The sequence below is a fragment of the Perna viridis genome, chromosome 3 (assembly GCF_037379345.1).
Source record: "Perna viridis isolate PV_CMFRI_1.1 ecotype Kerala chromosome 3, ASM3737934v1, whole genome shotgun sequence".
In the NCBI taxonomy this organism is placed as follows: Eukaryota; Metazoa; Mollusca; class Bivalvia; order Mytilida; family Mytilidae; genus Perna; species Perna viridis.
Window position 1 is genome coordinate 12,597,289 of NC_142447.1, and position 20,655 is coordinate 12,617,943.

Here is a 20,655-nt window from a genome sequence, read left to right on the forward strand (position 1 = left end):
AATAGCAGAACACAGGAAGTTTCGTGCCTTATCAAATGATATGGTTCGGAAAATCAGACTGTTGATACATTTTTGTGATAAGCTATTAAAAACTTTGAAGACATGATAATTATAAACATTGATTATAAAAGCCCATTATCGAATTTTGCAGCAACCATTTGATTTTATGAGGGGGTTGGGGTGGGGGTGGCTAAGTATTTTTGTTAATTAAAAAAATGTTTGTTTCCTACTTCATCAACAGTGGGGAAAAATGATTTTTATTCTCAGCTATTCATAGCTTTAACTTTATATCTAAGGTGAAGAAATTGTCAAAAAAAAAAAAAAGAAAGAAAAGAAGAAAAGAAAACAACAACAACAACAAAAGAAGAACCAAAAACAAAACAAACAAAAAATGGTTTTCGCAATTGGTGACAAATGGTTTGTCTAGGGGAAAAATCCGTACCACGCCTTCAGAAAATAAAATAATGGTTACTACTTTATTTTGGCATAACTGCTGATTTCAACAAGCACTAACACATTTAAAAGTGTAGTATGATTATAGGTGTGACTGAGCTATCAGTATAACTACATTTTGAATATCCCCCGGTCATATATGATAAGGAGGAGAAAACCTTCTAGGTTGAACAGCTGCTCATCTCCATATGAAAGTATGAAAATATGAACATATCTTAAAACTATATGGTTTATTTAAGAAATGTTCTTTTTGTTTCTTTATTATTGTTTTGTTCATGTGAAAGATCCCACGCAAACAATAGTACATTTAATTATTTTCTCAATATACTCCATACAAATTTCTTGTGCAAGTTCTAAATTTTAAAATTTACAAGAGAGTGGACTAAGGAATTGAAGGTCCCAGGAAACATTACAAGACAGGCAGTCCAGTGGAAACTAAAAAAAGATAACTTGTAGAAGATCAGTGGAGGATGAAATGAGAACTAAATTTACATTGCTCAGCACCCAAAACCGAGTTAGATGGAGAAAGGTTGTCAGCGGCCTATACTTTATCAAAAAGTAAATAAAGTATAAGTCAGTATCATATTAAATCCAAGATATAACATAGTAGTTTCGATATAATAAAATATGTGAACAAAACCAGGCAAAACAACAACAAAAATAACAAACAAAAATAACAAAAACGAAACAAATAAAACGAACAATATATATATATATATACAACGTCTCAGAATGTGACGACTCTATTCGCTACACTGCTCCATCGGATCAAATTGATACAGGGAAGATAACGAAAACTTATAGAAGGGTCTGAAAAATTCCCAACGATGTTAGAAGTGTCAAATTTGCGAAGCAAATTTTTGGTCGTTCCCTCAGCGGGACTCGAACTCGCACCGCTGTGACATGTATGGCAACACCGCCTGCACTAAATCCAGCCCCCTAGACCACTCGGCCAGCTAGGCTAAATAAATAATATAGTTTTCGCTGGCCGGGTCATTCCTCCTCGTAGGATTAATCTAGGGCTGTAACTTAGTACATGATGTATGGTAGTACGAGACAGTTCATCTAGGTGTTATTGTGTAGGATAGAGGATCAAATTAATGATGCATGTCACAACAAATCAATATTATACAACGTCTAAGAATGTGACGTCTCTATTCGCTACACTGCTCCATCGGATCAAATTGATAAGTTAACCTTATCTTCCTTGTATCAATTTGATCCGGATATTTTCCACAAATCCTTTCGTGGAGCAAAAATTTCAGTGTTATTAATTACTCATTAGGATTTAGTATTAGGGACTTTAAAATCGAAGGAATATTTACCCAAAAGGTGGATAAAATATTCTTGTCTTACATTACCCAGTTCCTCATACATTTTTACCCATAATTCAACCTTCTTTAATGTTATATTGATAAATGTTTTAATTTTATAAACATTGCTGGTATTTTAAATTATTATACAGTTATGGAAATTATGACTGCTTATTTTGTTAATGAACTCCCTTGCTACTATTTGCTTTATTTAAAAAAAAACAAACAAACAAAGAAAAAAACAAAACAAAACAAAACAAACAAAAACACCCGTACATATATATTTATGTCCCAGTTCCTATACATTAACAGGTGTAATCTGATTGTCGTTAACGGCCGAAATGTGAAATATTTCTTAAAAAAAGACCAAAGTATCGTCCTCCGGCCACTATCGATAGGAAAAAATATCGTAATATCTAAGACATTCCATTCGTATCGTACAAAATGGATTAAGCGTGAAAAAGAGGACAAGACAGCATAAGATTCCTTCTTCAAAACAGTTATGAAAATAGTTGACATCTGAATAAAACATTTTGAAGAACATTTTATTCCTAATAAAAAAAACATAAAAGCGGCATTTTCCGAATAAAACACAGATTGAATGAACTTTGCAAGGTATTTGTTTTTATTCTTGTTTTTTTTTTTTTTTTTACGTAAATTGTATATTGAAATTCTACAAAAAAATTACGAATTTATCTGCGTTCCAACGTTAACTGACTAAATTTTCAGAAATTGAAACTCTTAACAAACACGAACTCGTCGCTGTCTCTTTACAGGCTGAACATACATGTATTATTACGAAAGTTTCTACTATGTACTGGCTTCACAAACTTCACAAATGACCTTATAATTATAGATTTATTTCCTCTTCAAGCCATTGCTCAACAATCAGACATTCAATTTTCTTACTAGTGCGCTCAATACAAAATTAAAAATCTAAAAATCTAATCATGAATTTTCTTAACAAAGCTTATGAAAATAGTGGAACTAACTATTTTTGGAGTGTTAAAAACTCGCTTGAAGTGCTTGATAAATTACATGCCAATGTGTGATCTTCCGAAGCTATTCAGTTTTGATTTTTCTTACCTATACATTACACTTACACATAAAGACACAAAAATAATCTTATCAAACGGTCTTTTAATACATCGGGATGTGAATATATTTGTACGATTTTTTAGATCATTTTTTAGAAATGATAAACTACGTTAATTGGACTTCTTTTGATATGCTTACATCACTTAAATTCCTGTTGGACACCATTTGCGTTCGCTTTTTTCGTCATATTACTGGAATTCCTATAGGGACAAATTGTACATCACTTATTGCGGACCTCATTCTGAATTGTTACGATTCACAATTTATGGCTAGAAAAAAAATACAACATTTGGAAGATAAATTGAATAACACATTTTGAAAGATATTTTGGCTCTTAACAAAGACGACTTCAGTGTTTATACTAGAGATAAATATCCTGCAGAACTTTCTTTGAATAAAGCAATAATGTCCGTTTCTTGATTTAAGTATTCACATCAAGAATGGATTACTTAATAACAAAAGTGACGATTTTTCATTCCCCATAGTCAACTATCTATTAGGACGCTTACCCTACCGGTGCACCTGGTCCATGCTCCTAGTTTTAAGTGGAGCCCAAGTTGCTCATTTGCTTTTGTTACTTTGTATGTATGATTTTAGTTACTTTATGTTCTTTGTTGTGTATGTCTGTTTTCCATGTCTGGTCTTTGTTCCTGTACTACATTCTTTTGATTACCCCTATTACCTTGGTTCCCTTGATTACTCTTTGAATGGTGACGTCCCCTGGTCACCATTACATAATGGTGACAATGGGACATTAATCAAAGTGTTAACAATAGTTCAAAATATAATAATTCATCGCTTCTTGAACTGAAGTAATTTGTTTGTCTTATAGTTGAAATTACCCATCATAATTATTTCTCTATCTTGTAATAAAAAATAATTATGATGAGCGATTTCAACATTGACTTGTTTAAGAATGTATTAAAATAGAAAATGGGTTAATTTTATTGAGAATAGTAATATTTCACAAATTGTTCATAGCCCAACAAGAGCCACTGAAAAAAAAACAACAACAGAAACTCCAATTGATCATATATATATATATACAACAAATCCTAAAAATATATCAAATTGTAATGTTGTTCAATATGCTATTAATTAGTGATCATTATCCAGTTTGTCAAAATAGAAAAAAAAATAAAAGAAATTCTCACACTGAGATTAAAAATTATAGATGATTTAAATGATTCAATAGGGATGTTTTTGTTACAGATTTAAAAAATACCCAATTTCATGTTATTGAATTAGAAAATGAAGTTATTCAAGATGGCTGGTAAAACTTAAGATTAATTGGCAGTATTGGCCACAGCTTTATTATTATCATTATTGAAATCAAATTAGATAATATACACGGATAATAGATTTGTTCAACTTTAACTAACACATATGCAGATAATTATACTATTATATTGAAATAAATGTCAACTTTAGATAGATCACTAACTCATTTTTTGGTTACCTCATCGCTATGGCAACCTACAGATTCTAATTAGATAAAGATGGATATATATATATATGATCCTGGGATATAGCGATCTATGAACTTTACTGATGGATCCTGGGATACAGCGATCTATAAAATGTACTTAATCAATAAAACTAAAGATGAACTGTAACTATAAATTATCACACGCAGCGAAGTTGCCATATTGATCCAGCATAGATCAAATATAATGTTAAGTATGCTGGATCAACCGCCACTAAAGTGGAGGGTGAAGCTGCGAGTGTACTGTGGACCAATTACTGTCATGGGGAACGGGGAGTAAATCAATGCCTCTGCACATTCCGGATTCCGGTAGCCTGAGGTGCTGTGTACTGTATCCCGGCAGCCTGGGTTGTATTATACTGTATTCGGTAGTACTTGATGTTCCTGCTGCCAAACCTCCTGAAGTCGCACTTTGTTCAAATTGCCCAGAAAGTGACATGTCAGGGATGCGGACTACATTGTTTTCAGTTGAACTGTAAGTGTTACTTTGTAATTGGCCTAAATGTGTCGAAAATGTCATGGTTGAGGTAGCTGTAGACACATTCAGAGTTCTAGGTTCTGAAATCTGAGCTTTTCCTAGTACTTCTTCTCAACATACTGGCTGAAACTCAATGATAATAATAATAATGTGCAATTATATTTATGATAATTTTATCATTCTACACATAAAACAGTTTTACACCATGTAACCAAAAAAAATGTAATATTCATACTGCTGAACGAAACATGAAGGTGTGACCGTCTAATTGTACGTTTTTTATTTATTTATTTATTTTTATTAGTGAACCATCGTGTGTGTTTGTTTGTGTGTGTGTCTGTGAATTAGAACATTTATATTATACCTTCGTTTCAACCACGTTGAGACCATGCGGTTTCCAAGCTCACAATACTTTGCTCTACTTTGCCTGTAGAATGCTGAATATCAAATCGAAATTATCAATACCCAATGAATTACTTTACATATACCCTCATACAAACCAATTTAACATCAAATCTACTGCAAAGATTTTCGTTCTTTTCATTAAAACTTCTCTAACAATTTTTTCCGTCTTTTCTTTCCCAAGTTGAACGCTGAAAGAACGCTCACGTCGAATTGACGTCACAATTCTATAGGCGATCTTATTATCATATGCATGACAAATAACCTGAAGCACAACTACGGACGGATGAAGTATTCCCCTTGAATAACCGAATTTAGGTAGAATTACATAAATTCCATTAATAAGGCAATAAAAATAATTGTATGAATAATTTCTACAGATTATTGATAGACATGCCCTTATCAAGCGGATGAAGTTATTCAAACACTCAATGGTTTAATGAGGACGTTAGAGATGCTATATACTGGAGAAATAATTACCATTCAAACATATTGGGGTAATTAATATAATAAATTATGGAGAAAAAAAGGTCAGTATTAAACAATAAAGCAAAGCAAGAGTATAATTTTCAAAAAATGCTATATGTAGTTCTAAAAATAGCAAGGAAATCTGTGAAAATATCAAATAACTAAATCCGAAAAAGGAAACTACTTTTCCTACCAAAATGGAATATGAAAAATAAACATTTTGTGATCATCAAAATAATGTGTTAAAATCTCATTTTAAGTCAATTGCACATAAATTGGTTGGATATCATACCTCAGATTTGGAGTTCAGTTTGTTGCAAAAATTTACATACGAAAAATTAAGGGGACATGAAGATTTCATACTGGACTTGTTTCTGTCAATGAGGTATATAGACAGTAAAAAATGGGATTTGAACAAGTCGACCGCGGTTTAGATGGAATAGGTCAAAGAATTTTGAAATTAAGTGCAAAAGTAATATGCCATTCAAACACTTTTCTGATTAATAAAAGTATATTGTTAGGTGTTTTTCCTGATCAAATAAATTTTGCAAGAGTAATTGCTTTGGATAAAGGGGGGACCAATAGACATGCCTTCTAACTATCGTCCTATTTTAGTTTTTTTTTGTACAGTTTATAAAAGTTTTGATAGATACGTTTGTTCAAATCTGTAATCACATTCAAATGATAAAAACACTACGTGTAGCTCAATCTGGTTTTAGACAAGGCCATTCTTGTCAAACTGCACTCCCTTTTTTTTTTATTAGTAGCTGAGACATATAGATGATGATGTTATTGTAGGAAGTGTTTTCTTGGATTTCAGCAAGGCTTTTGATCTCGTATATCATTCTATATTTTTGGAGAAGCTGATATGCTATGGTATTGAGCATAACTTCATAAATTAGATTAATTCATATTTAACAATAGAACACAAGAAGTCCATTTTTCAAATACCATATCACAAAAATAAAATGTTAAATAAGGTGTCTCACAAGGATTTAATATACTAGCCCTCTCTTATTTCTTATAATATATATATAAATGATTTGCCTTTACATATAAAACAGTCTGATATTGTCTTGTATGTTGACAATTCTACTTTACAATGTCAGGCCAAGGATATAAATAGTATATGTACTAAATTACAAAATAATGTAAGTTTGGTTGAGTCATGGTGTGAAAAAAATAGTATGAAGATAAACATTACAAATCTAAGTGCTTAAATTGATGTTATTGCAAATATCCGCTCCCAAAAATGTTTGGAGTAGAAACTGATGAAAACGTATACTGGAATGAGCAAGTAAACGAAATTAGTAAGATTATCTCCTTAAAATTTCACTTTTAAACAAATTAAAGGTGTATTTACAAACGGATATCAGACTGTTATTTAACAACTCTTATGGCCCCGTGCAGGTCCGGGTGTTAAAAGAATAGGCCTTCAGCAGCGCTAAGCTTGTCGTAAAAGGCGACTAAATAGTGCTCAGAACCCTAGCCGGGGGCTAGGGCGCTCTGCCCACAGAGCAACTGGGATGTGTGCCCCAGGTGGTGGAATGGGGTACCCCTGGCGTGTTACATCCTGGGGTTGTCAGGCTATAATACGGAAAACCTGACCGCAAACCATAGTGGTGCACCGTGTTGGAAAAGATGCCACGTTCCTCGCACGTTAAAGAACCCTACTATGGTATTCTCCCGGAGTAGGAACCATAGGGCTCCGCCACAGGAGGCTAAATTGTCTGACCCTACCCATCTCTCCCTATTTCCAGTGGCAATCAAAGTTTGTCGACCCCATTGTCCTTGTGTCCCATCTCTTTTTCATTTTGTAATCGTTTCATGTTCATTTTGTCATCAATTTCATGTTCATCGTCTGAATACAGCTGAAATATTGCTGCTCGGACGTTAAACCCCAACTAACATAACATAACATAAGATAGCATAACATAACAACTCTTATGTTTGACGTTATATAGATTATTATACTATTAACACAGTTTGGGATGTGTTTCAAAACAAGACTGACAGAATTATAAAGATACAAAAAAGACTCGCTACAATTATATATCAGATTGTGATTATTCTGTTTAATCTTCTTAAACGTTTTCTTCTCTTAAATGGTTATCATTTCTTGATAGAATAAATCCCTAAAAATCTGTATTAATGTACAAAATTGTTCATGGATTAGTGCCAGACTATTTACTGTTGCAATGCCAAAGTCAACCTTACAGTTCTAATTCGGTAATCCTCTTTAAATAATAATAAAAAAAATACTTACTTACTTACGCATCACAATTTGTTCCATTTGCTCGAATGTGTAACACAGTTTCGGATTTTAACGAAAGAAATCTTTATATAACCGAGAAATTACTACGTCAAGGTTTTCGATATCACAAGCTCGTAAAAACATTCACAAAATTTTTCAACAGATACAAGGAATTCATGTACTTGGTAAAAGATTAATGAACAAAAGCGGGTATCTCCCACATTATATTTTGTGGCCACATTCTTCACAAAGCTCAATACTCACCCAATTAGTTGACTAAATTGTTTAAAAGGCTAATGTTACGATATTGTTGTCAAATCGTTAAAGATAGTAATTATTAGTATTAATTAACATTGACTCTCTCGTATGGTCTTACATAAGATATTTAAAAGCAGTTTTCGGTGTTACACAGGTTGTATCCGTATTGTATGACTAATGACGTACCGTGGTTCTCAATCCCGCAGGGGAGCCGCAGGGGAAGAATTGGGATTGATATTACATACGAAGTGGACATAGCTTTTTGTAGGTTAAAACTGGTCAGTTAACTACTAGTAGTCCTTTGTTTGTTCATTTGTGCAACGTACAATCGTTTTTTTTTTTTTTTTTTTTTTTTTTCCATTTCTGTTTTAACAAGGGAATCAGACCGTTTTGAACTGATTTTTAGTTGTGTTTAATTGTGTAAAACTTATTCCACAGTGGCCAGATTTCACGTGATCACAGCAAAGTACTTCAACCCCGCCGCATTTTTTGCGCCTGTCTCAAGGCAGGAATTTCTGGCCTCTGTATCTTATTTCATTATCAATTTCAGTTTACTTTTATGTTGCTGGAGTATATAGGGGCAACCATTTAGCTGTACATGTACCTGTGCATAATGTTATGGGGCCAGTTGCAGCCTGCCCGGTGGTGTGAGGGTTTCGTCGTTGTTCATTGAAGAAAAATGTATGGCCTTGAGCTCACATTTTTTATGCTTGAGTTATTGATTTTGGAAAAAAGCAAAACAGTTTTTAGAAAATGCAAACACATCTTTCCCACCTCTGTTTTACTCAGAGTCTGTTATAAACCCGCCTAGTGCAGTTTATTAGAAAGATTCGTGGGTTAATAAAGAATAATTTTCACATAAAAACTACAATCTCATACCCTGGATCTGATATCTTCCGTTAGGTACTTCAATTATATACGCAAGGCAAGTGTAAGGCCGCTTCGAATATTGACACAGGTTTCCAGATTAATAAGAACTAATACATACATAATCTAGCGTAGTGATACACAGTAATGCAGGGAGCAGTTAGTAGTTAGAGCGAAGGAGAATGACATGATAAGACTTACTAACCATTAAGTATCTCCATTATGTCAATAAGCCGGAGGTCTTCTTAGATTCTATGGCAAAACTGCTAAGTGTATCTGTAGGATATAAAATTCAAGATATCACACTACCTCGTGTACTAACATATACACTCTATTGACCAGTCGAGTTTCTAAACCAATTAAGAGAGAGTACAAATGAGGAAGTAACCTAATCATGCAAGGAATGTTTGACAACCAATGGGTCATCAATCTCTGCAATGTATTACTCCTTCTAATGATTCATCTGTTCTATGACAAAATGGTGGACGCTCGGACGGAATGAAGGACGTTTTTTTGCTCAAAAACTACAAATTTATAAGCCCCCCACCTTTTTGCCTGGGGTAATTTATATGAAGTAACTCGTGAAAACATGGCCTGGATATGTAATCCAATATAGAACAAGGTGAAGAAAGAAGAAAATACGACCAAAGACTTTTAGACTAAAGAATGTGAACGTCCAATTATAATGTATGAAATAGGCTTAATAGTATGCTAATTAGATTGGAATTCTATTATGTAAGGTTATATACATACATGTACCTGCAGCTGCAAAAATGCCCATCGGGAATGATTTCTGCAGCTACTTTCTCGAGTTTGGCAGAAATAAAAATGCCGATTTGTATTATATAAATACACTGACATTGATTAGGAGAAATAAAAACTGTTTTTTTCTACGCAGCACAGCAAAAATGAAATGCCGTTTGTTTGTTTCGTTGCAATTTTTTGTTTTGTTTTGTTTTGTTTTGTTTTGTTTTTTTGTTTACTTGTTTTAATTTGTTATTTGTAGTATTTTTTTTTTATCGTGGATTTATTTTTGATTTTCAGTTTAGGTAGATAAACATTTGTACATCACAGAAATGACACACTTTTCACATTCTAATCACGATTTAACTATCGAAGGAGATAACATAGCAGTGTACGGTATCTGACTGGACAGACCTCCTTGAGCGATCTATGAAGGTAAGAAAGGTTTAGCTATGCGTATCTTAATTTATTTATGATTTGTCTTAGATAATTAAGGTCTTTCCCATTTCAATGGGAAGACCTTCTAGTATTTTCTTCTTTTTTTTCCTTCCTCACAATTTGCCCGCTTCTGATTAAATCGTATCATGACACGATTTTGACCATCCTTTGCAATCTGAGATAAGACTTAAAATTCACCCTGTGAGACGTGATCATTTGTCGTTCCAGTTATCTGCACCGTAGCGGAAAAACTAATTTTGTAAACATTTCTTAAACCGTTTTTATTAGATGCACACAAACCGAAAGCTCCATGTTGTTCAGAAACAGAGGACAGTACTATTTGACAGTAAAAACCACCGTTTACGATTTTTAACTACAAAATCGTCCTGTTTTCTTGCCTAACACTAAACAAAATCCTAGCGAGAATATCACGATAAATAAACATGTATTAATAATTTTCAATTGTCATTAAAATAAAAAAAAATCAAATTACTCATGTACTGAATCAATTTACATTGACCGTTATTATACAGTAATACAGTAAAGTCACAATGTTCCAACATTGTTGTCCCAATTTACAAAACGGAGGCAAATTAATCACACATGTACACAATATTCATATTTTTGTAGTGGCTTAAAAGTATGATTTTAAAGTTTACAATCTGAGTTATATTTTGACCGTTTTTTTTTCAATACACAGTCAGATAATACATTTACAATGCATAATTCTAGGTTAAGTGTGTCTGTAGTACTACATAGAGGTGTGGTCATTTGACCTGGAAGTGAAAATTGAGACCTTTGATTTGGGATACTTTAATAATTACCTCCTTTTGAATTTTTTTCTATTTTCATGAAAATCACCATTTTATTTTGTTCTCAACCAAATGTATTGATGAAATTGACAGAAAAAAAATAGTTAATTACTACAGTTACTAACTTCTGAATTCATCTTTATTATAAGAATAAGAACTGATTCGTAAATTTAATAATTGTAAAAAATCTCGCCTTTTAAAATATATGCAAGAGATAAGTAATGTCGAGATAGCCGTTTCTGTTGTCAATAATACATTTTTATGAGTAACGTTCGAATACTAGCAATACAAAAAAAAAAAAAAAACAAACAAAAAAACGTTTGAATATTGGCCTTAATATGATCACAACTGCAAATACGATACAAAATACGAAAGTGCGCCAATACGGGATACAGCCGTCCAATACGGATTTACCTGTCCAATACGTCATATTGGACTGGTTAAAATCCATATTCGCCTAGAGTATTGGACTAGTTAAGTCAGTAAAGGTTTAATTGTGTGAAGTTTTCCACATCGACTGAGTTATTCGTCCTCGGCTAGAAATATTGGACTTCGGCTACCCCTCAGTCAAATATGGTTAGCCTCGGACCAATAACTAAGTCAATATGGAAAACCTTACGCAATAATACTATAGTGCCAATTTCTGTGATGCAAATGTCATTTCATCCTGAACGAGATTGCTGTCAGAGGAGAATGGATGGGAAAGATCTTTTAATTGTTCTGTAACCATTGACCTTTACAAAAAAAGAGATAATTATGGATTTCATAGTGATTATGAAAAACTTGATATCATAGAAATGGACTCGGTATAATAAATCTACGACATTTTTCAAAATATACAGCCACAGTCTTGTTTCAGTAACAGTCCAAAAATTTACAAAGGACCCCGGATGGCAAATTTGTTTCCTCATAGAAATATAAAATGCGATATTATTCTATTATACTCACTTGTGTTAATATTACCAACAAAAGTATTTAATTAAAATGATGAAACCTCATGCTTTTACATATGATTAAATTGCTGGATTTTATGGTCGATTTCACGAACTTATTGATTGTTATTGATGCCCCTACCATGAAAAAAGATTTGGTTTCTCGGTTTTCGTTTTAAACTAGATTAGGATACATGGATCATATGAGAAACTGGGAAAGAGGTTCTTGTATAGCACAGGACGCTTACATTACCGGGGCACCTGGTTTTACTCCCGTTTGTCAGTGGAGTCCTGGTTGATGGTTTTCTTTTTGGTTTCTGCGTGTTTCTTTTAGTTAATTTGAATTATTGACGGCAAACATATTCATTTGTCTGTTTTCTTGGTGTAATACGTTGTATATGTTCCTGATTTTTGGTTGTCCTTTTCCTTGTTCTCGTGGTCTGCTTGATCAGTAAGTATGATTAACCAAAAATGGCAAATTTTAAAAGAAGCATGTGGCACAACCAATCAATCACTTTACATAAACAACACAACAATGTACTACGGACGTTGAGGATGTCTTGCTCAATTTGAACATCAGTAAGGCTTGCGGACTTGACCTTATAAATCCTCGTTTATTGAAAGCTGGTGCCCCACTTTTCAAAACGCAGTTATGTAGACTAATTTGTGGTTGATTAATGCAATTTTTCCAACAGATTGGAAAAAAGCAAACGTTACTCCGGTTTTTAAGAACGGAAGTGCTCACGAGGTTAAAAACTACAGACCACGGTATTTCGGGAAAACTGTTGAATTGGTTTAAGAGTTATTTGAGCGGTAGAACTCAACACGTTTGTTTGAATGGGGGTCTCTCCGAATGGACACCCATAAATGCCGGCGTACCGCAATGCTCGATTTTAGGACCTCTGTTTTTTTATTATATTTATAAACGACATCGTTGTAGACATAGATGCAACTATTAAGTTATTTGCTGACGATACTAGCCTTATTGTAACCGTCGATTCGCCTGCTATCGCCGCGAATATCTTAAATAATGACCTCGCGAAAATTCATCAGTGGGCAACTACTTGGCTGGTTAAATTTAATCCACAGAAAACCGAGACGATGCTTATTTCGCGCAAGTCTACACGAGTGGTACATCCGGTATTAAAGATGAACGATCATGACATACAGGAAGTGACAAGACATAAGCATTTCGGTATAGCATTTTCAGATAACGGATCGTGGCATAATCACATCGACAATATTGTCAGAAAAGCGTTTACCTGTGTAAATGCACTTCGTCGCTTGAGATTAGTTCTTGATAGATTTACACTCGAAAAAAAAATGTATTTCTCGTACGTTGGACCACTAATAGAATATGGCGACGTCATTTGGGACAACAATATAGAATATTTGTCTGAAAAAGTCGAGAGTGTGCAAATCGAGGCCATGCGAATAGTAACGGATGGGACTCAACTAACTTCTACAGCAAAATTATACGTTGAGACAGGGTGGGAACAGCTCGTAGATCGTGGAAAGAATCATAAACTTATTATGATTCATAAAATGGTGCATAAGACTATCTTTGTAATTTGATACCAAACACGGTTTCGGACCTGCATCATCATTTTACTCGACATTCCAACAACGTGGCAGAAATACGTACGAGAACCAATATCTATTCTGGTTACTTTTACCTTCAAGTGTCAAATTATGGAACAACTTGCCTGTCGACATTCGTAAGGCGTCGTCGTTAGAAACGTTCAAGAACTATTTGTAAGTTCAGAACGTAAAATGCCCAACATATTTCTATATCGGCAGTAGAATCGGTCAGGTGCTCCATGCACGATTACGTATTAGATAGTAGTTCTTTGAGTGCTCATTTATTTGCACGAAATCTTGTCGATAACCCATATTGTACATGCGGTAAATCTGAAACGTCAGCCCATTACCTTCTTCACTGTAACAAGTACGCAGTTCGTCAGACGTACATATTGTCGTTAGATTTACCAATCCCGTTACCTCCAAAAATATTTTGCTTCATGGATCAGATGCTCTAACTTTAGAACAAAATATTTATGTATTTACAAATATGCAAAAAGTATATAGTAGACAGTAAACGAATTGTGAACACCAAAATATAATCAACTAACTATTAATGCATTTCATCCCTTTTTTCCTAAATACTTTATTTTCTCCTTGCCACATATTAAACCTTCAACATGTGAGCGTGCAATAGAACATATGTGCTAACCAAACTGTCATTCTTATAAGGAGACGGACTTAGTATAAGCTATGCTTGTTTCCGAATCCTTGTCTGATTACTATTATGTTTTGTAATCTATTGTAATCAAACTATTTCTGAATAAATGTTTAAACTAATGTACAGGAATATGAATTTCCACGTTTTGAGTCTGCATGATCAATACATTGGTGATTTGTAATTGCGGGAGGTAGGAATAATAGGGATAATATATCTAACTATCAACACTATTGTTTATCTCGTTGATTTGTGACGTCGCTTTTTGCGCCAAGTTGGCGATTATCTCCCTTTGTCTGTAAAAGCAATATGACGTCGAGGTTGAAGAGTCACTTTGGAAAATCTTCTGTAAATGCCAGACATCCGTCCATGTGTCCGTTTGTTCTCACGACTACAATTTCACAACGAATTCCGAGGAAACTTATACCAAATGATTCTAATACTTACACTTCGGGAGAAAAAATAAGCGTTGTCCGATAGTTTTAGGGGGAGTAACACCAATTTGATAATCAAACATTTCAGAGAGGGTCGGGTAGGAGAAACTGTTTTTTTTTGAGAATGTGAGTTCCTTTTCCTGATCCCGACAATTAAGTTGTTGAACTAAGGAGTATTAAAGATAGGTCTGTATCATTGCAAAAAACACAGATTGACAGTTCATTTTCTGATGTAAAAATGTAGAAATTTTATCACGCGGAGTATATAATCATGATTTTGCATACACTAAGCTGACCAAATGTATTATTACATTTCTCCGTAAAAAATTTAAAAATTTCCTACGGAGTGTGTTTCTCTTCTGGCATCACGATTAAAAAAAATACTGAGATACATTTAACTTGATTTAATCAAGTGTTACCACGTTTTGTATGTATCCGTTTCTGGATGTCCTTTTTTAAAAAGTGAACAAATTTAGGCAAATACCTATGAATCGATATTATTTTGCTACATAAAACACTTGTATCCAGAATGTAAACAGCTGGCATCAGCCGTGCAATATCAAATAATTTTGGTGTACGTGTCAGAAATACATTATTTAAATGGAAAATGTAAAATACGAAATGTAAAAGTGTGCGTTATGTAACTGCTTTGTAGCCACTTTGTACATATGATAAGAATAAAGTGGGTACAACAAATTACAAAATTACATTGAATGGGCATTAATATTTAATTTTAGAATGTCGTTATCTCAAATGATAAACTGCTCTATTTGTGAACGTCGAAATCTGACAGAGACAGCGAACCAATGGTGTCCTGTATGTGACGAATATCTATGTTCGGCGTGTTCCAATTACCATAAATTCGCCAAGTTAAGCATGGACCATAAAACTACGGACATACCCACTGCAGAGGAACTGCAATCGATATTTCGTATCAAAACCATATGTGAAACTCACAACAAGAAACTTGAGTATTTCTGTTCGAATCACGATGTCTCATTCTGCATCAGTTGTACACCGGACCATAAAACATGCGGCCACTTCCAAACCCTCTGCGATCTCAAAAGGACACAAAATGCGGCCATTATTGTTGAATTTAACCAGTTACTTTCTACATTGAAAAATATATTAAGTCAATTGAAAAGTAGTAGAACTGCAAATTTGACAGACTTGAATGGGCAGTATATGGACTGTAAGAAACATATTAAAGACATAAGGCTAGAGGTTAATTCGAAACTTGACGAAATTGAAGCAAATATTTTAAATGAAATCGTTTGCATGTACACAAAATCAAACAGTATACTTAACGATATAGTTGAAAAGATTGAGAAACACGAACAACAGATAGACAAAATTCAAAAGGACTTTGAAATCATGAAAAGATATGGTTCAGATGATCAACTTTTTCTTGGGGTGAAAGAATTTACAAGAGAGCTAAGCCTGCTCGTAAATAGTGTGAAACAACTTACAAAGAAAGACGAGATGGAAATATTTGAAATTGTGTTTACTATGACACCAAACTGTAGTTTCAGTGCACTGGAAGAATCTTTCGGGTTAGTTCAACTGATTAGAAAACCTTGGGATATTTCATTTAGAACGCAAGTAGATATACAAATGCAACTGCTGAATCCGGTGTATGATATTGAAAAGATTTCGTTAAAACGAAGGATGGACACTGACTTGTCAGATATCGTGAAGGGTGCAATTTGGGGATGTTGTTACGCAGACGATGGGTCAATTCTTATAACAAATCATCACAGCTCTTGTGTAATAGTTTTGAAAGGAGACGGAACCTTTATTCGAAATATAAATCTAGAAAACAAACCAAATAAGATAGTGTTTACAAAGGGAAATATTTACGTATCGTCACACGTTAGCAAAACGTTAACATCGATAGATTTTGCAGAGGGAAACATCATTAAGTCTGTGAATTTTAACGACACGTGTGATGCTTTAGCGCTGGCTGATGATCGGATTATCATTAACATTGTAGAGAAAGAATACAGAATCCTAGATCTAGACCTTAACCAAGTAGGCTGTATTCCAATAAAAACCAAAATGGCATATCATCTGGCACATTACAATGGACAAATTTATTATGCAAAGAATATTATCTACTGCTTTGATTTGTCTGGGCAAATGATGTGGAAATTACAAGACGAAAACCTAACGAACGTGGAAGCCTGTTGTGTAGACGGTCGGGGAAATATTTTTATTGCAGGGCCTCAAACCAACAAAATATTCATCGTCTCACCAGATGGTAAAAAGTGGAAAACCGCCGTTGAATTGAAAACCATGAAAAGTGCAGTCGCTCTATATTTTGATCGACACCAGAACTGTCTTCTCGTCATATCTGACGCGACTTCACGAGTACAAGAATACGACGTTCAGTATTGAAAAATACGTTTGCATTCAAAATACATGGAAATACCCTCTTATTACCGTGCAAATTTTCTTCATTTGCCAACTGCTTCAATGATCAGCTGATATAAGTCATAATTTGGATGATCACTTCTTCAGATTATTTTGATATACCTGTTCTCAGTACATTTATATGCCAAATAGTTTTTCCTTCAATCATTAAGCACATGTACCATTACATATAAATTTTAAATATCGATTTCCTATTTTTGTATCATTGCTTTAATTTTGTATTTGAGATATAAGCATTTGAAATTTTGGCGGGAAAACATTCTCTGCATTTTCCATAAGGTTTTGTTTATTGAAAATCCCGAAGAAATATAAAGAATTTCATAAAAAAAAAACGTGTCGAAAAAAACCTTTTAAGGCATGTGTAATGAAATTTTGAGGAAATAAATGGGGGTGACTGGAAAAAACATATTATTGCTATGAAATTGATAAAACCAGAGGAGTCTGGCATAAATGACTGAAAATGAGCAGACTATTATAAATCAAACCAAAAAAAAGCAACTATATAATACTGATGCTAAAATAATGTACACTCTGAACATACCGTGCAATACTATAAGAGACTGGCACCATAGCCGCCTTATGTTGACTGATATTAATACGTGGTGGTATTTTTTCATTACTTGAGGATACTTTTCATTACGCGGTGTTACTTTTAAGTTACGTGATGGTATTTTTTCATTACGTGAAAGTATTTTTTTCATTACGTGGTGGTACTTTTGTAACACTGGTTTGAATCTTCTGAATCGTAACTTGTTATCTAGTATATGGAGTATGTAATGAACATCTGGATATCTTACTGTTATGTTGTATCCTATGAACATGTAGTGAATTTTATTTTTTGTAATACTTCTGTTCTTATGTAATATGATATCTGGTCGCACGTACCGTACATACTAGAAAGTCTGTGTTGCAATTGATAAGGAGCGCCTAGTATATATAAATTAGTTTTATTTCAATAAAATTGTTTGATTAAATACCATTACATATAAATTTGTATCACTATTTGTTTTAATTTTGTATTTATTACTGACATTTCCTCTCAGAAATTTAGTTTTCTAATTTGCCCCTTTTTCGATATATTTTTTTTTATTGAGAATGCAATATCTGTAAGGGAGATAACTCGGGTCAGATCAATGATTTGTGCATTATTACTCTCCGAGTCGTTGCATTTAAAGAGGAAAAGACTAATTTAAAAGATTATCTAGAGGTATGTCTGAATGATAGTAGTTATTACTATAATGTTAATCGTTGTATCCAAACATTTTTATTACAATTTGGAATCAAACATGTGCCCCAATTTACACAATGATATCTACATGTAACTTTTCATATGGAGCCACACTTCAAAGAACCCCTAATCTTGCTGTTTATTTTTTTTTTCGTTTTCCAGTATATGAATAAATGAAAAAAAATCAATAAACTTTACTTTAAGACTTATATTGGGGACAAATCATAGTGTCGGTCCATTTAGAGTAGAGTTTTCATGTGCATAATTGAACATTTGACCATTCTCCCGGATTTTTGTGGGAGTTTATGTTGCTACTGCTTTATATTTTTGTGTGACTTATTGTTTTTTCCTTTCTAAAGTTTTCATATGTTATGTTTTTTATTCGTTTTGCTATATTTTTGTGTATATAGATCGTCTCTGTTTCTTGTTTTCACACTCAGGCCGTGTACTTTATTTTGAGGTATTTTATTTATTCCATTGTCGACGTTTCACTTTTTTTTAAAATTTTTTTGGTCAGTTTTTAGTAAAATTTTACTGCAACTTAAAATAGAGCTGCGGACAGGTATCAAAAGGTGCTTGTTTTCGAGTTTAATGGACCTAGAGGGTATACGGCTATATCATATGTCAATGGAAAGATAAATCAATGTAGTTTTTGAATATCATACTTATGCTATTTTGCATTAATTTGAGGAGGGGTCAAAGATCAATCGACCCCAATAATCTTTGGTTAGTAATTTAAGTGAAATCATTCATTGAAGGTATCAGGAACAAGTAGCGTGTAAAGATCACATGCATAGAATCTCACAAATATAAAAAAACATAACCTTTTTTCCGACAAAAGTTGACTATTTAATTACAGAACAAAATTGCCTCTAAAAAGGTTGCATTTTAGTGCATTTTCAATGATTAAGAGATAACGAGGCACCGTAGAATATTACAATGTATATCTAAATATTTCGTACTGAATAACAAATAAAATGTACGTTTTAATCAAAAATTGATCACGGCTAGTCACGCCAGGTAAAAAAAAATCACGCAAAAACACAGAAGTCCGTCAAATGTGTATCTACCAACATGCCAAATTTTGGATTTTAAAATTTGTGTCGGGACATCGAAAGCTTGCCGATGTATATGCATAATCACGTCAATACGTTTGTCAACAATCAAGTTCAAGGTTATATGTACATGTTTATCGGCAAAATGATTATAGACCGAAGTGATTTATTAAAATTACTACAGGTGTACATCTATCAGCGATATTTTCTCAATTATTATTTGAGTACACTTTTAACTCTATTTTTCAAGAGTTTTATTGACGAAAATCTTTTCAAATTTGATTAATTATTGCTTTTGAGGTGCCGTTGTAGTGTTGAACATTGCTTTTATTTGAAACTTCCGTTCGCAGATTTTTTTCTCCATCAAAATATGCAAATTATGTAAAATCTGTTTTATCATGATTCTTTTCAAATCTGTTGAATTAAACAACACGTAGTCTGTGAGTTTAGTATTAGGTTTTGTATTCACGTCGTTTGTTTTTTGGTTTTAGTTATTCCATGCGTTTTGTCTTTTAATTTCAGTTTTACGTTTTTTTTATTCTTGATTCCTTTCTCACCCTTTCAGTCCCGAATTTCATATGTTTGTGCTACAATCACACTTTCTCTAATTCGTTATTTTTGTAAAGTTTACTTAATAAAGCGGGTCAACTTTGTGTAACAAATCACCCCTATCGCATCTTCAAGTACACGTATAATGCAACCTAACATTAACCAATTCAAATTCAACAAGGAATGTAAAGCTTCCCGGATTGCAGTTTGATATGACCGTAGCGGTAGAAACCTCAACAATTTGGGCAAGTATAAAAACAACATTCAAACGATAAAACTCTAAATTTTTCATTTGGTTGGTAGTAACTTAACCAGGATCATAGCGGAAATCACAGAGGTAACAATATAATATTGAATTTATTTCATTTGTTGACTTCTTCGTGGTCCATGCTCCCAGTTTTTAGTAGAGTCCGAGTTGCTCATTTGCTTTTTTTACTTTCTATATATGATTGTAGTTACTTTATGTTCTTTGTTGTGTATGTCTGTTTTCCATGTCTGGTCTTTGTCCCTGGATTGCATTCTTTTGATTACCGCTATAACCTTGGTTCCCTTGATTACTCTTTCAAATATTTGATAAATGTGTTTCATCTATTGCTGTTCGACTAGGTATAAACACATGTTGATCCAATCCACATTAGCTGTTCAATCACACTTATCTGTACTTCCCTGTAAAATAACAACTGTATTGTATAGTAATGCCGACTGCATTGATGA

The 20,655-nt window shown here is 33.4% G+C and overlaps 1 protein-coding gene and 1 long non-coding RNA gene across 3 annotated transcripts; one reads left to right on the top strand and one right to left on the bottom strand.

Moving 5' to 3' along the window:
* Nucleotides 1-3,791: 3,791 nt before the first annotated feature.
* Nucleotides 3,792-5,508, bottom strand: LOC148621048 (uncharacterized). 2 transcript variants are annotated; one of them, XR_015921064.1, is made up of 2 exons: nucleotides 5,193-5,508; nucleotides 3,792-4,951 (listed from the first exon to the last, which is right to left on the bottom strand). It is a non-coding gene; the product is annotated as an uncharacterized LOC148621048 (long non-coding RNA). The 2 variants fall into 2 exon arrangements; XR_015921063.1 differs by having other exon boundaries at nucleotides 3,792-4,957.
* Nucleotides 5,509-9,637: 4,129 nt separating this feature from the next.
* On the top strand, nucleotides 9,638-20,340 carry LOC148621049 (uncharacterized). The gene is made up of 2 exons (XM_088575060.1): nucleotides 9,638-10,256; nucleotides 15,414-20,340. The coding sequence occupies exon 2, from the start codon at nucleotides 15,415-15,417 to the stop codon at nucleotides 17,071-17,073; it is 1,659 nt and encodes a 552-aa protein (XP_088431186.1). The 5' UTR covers nucleotides 9,638-10,256; nucleotide 15,414; the 3' UTR covers nucleotides 17,074-20,340.
* The last annotated feature ends 315 nt before the right edge of the window (nucleotides 20,341-20,655 follow it).

What these genes read in the sequence shown, in the direction of transcription:
- LOC148621049 (XM_088575060.1), top strand. Translation starts at nt 15,415, where the DNA reads ATGTCGTTATCTCAAATGATAAACTGCTCTATTTGTGAACGTCGAAAT.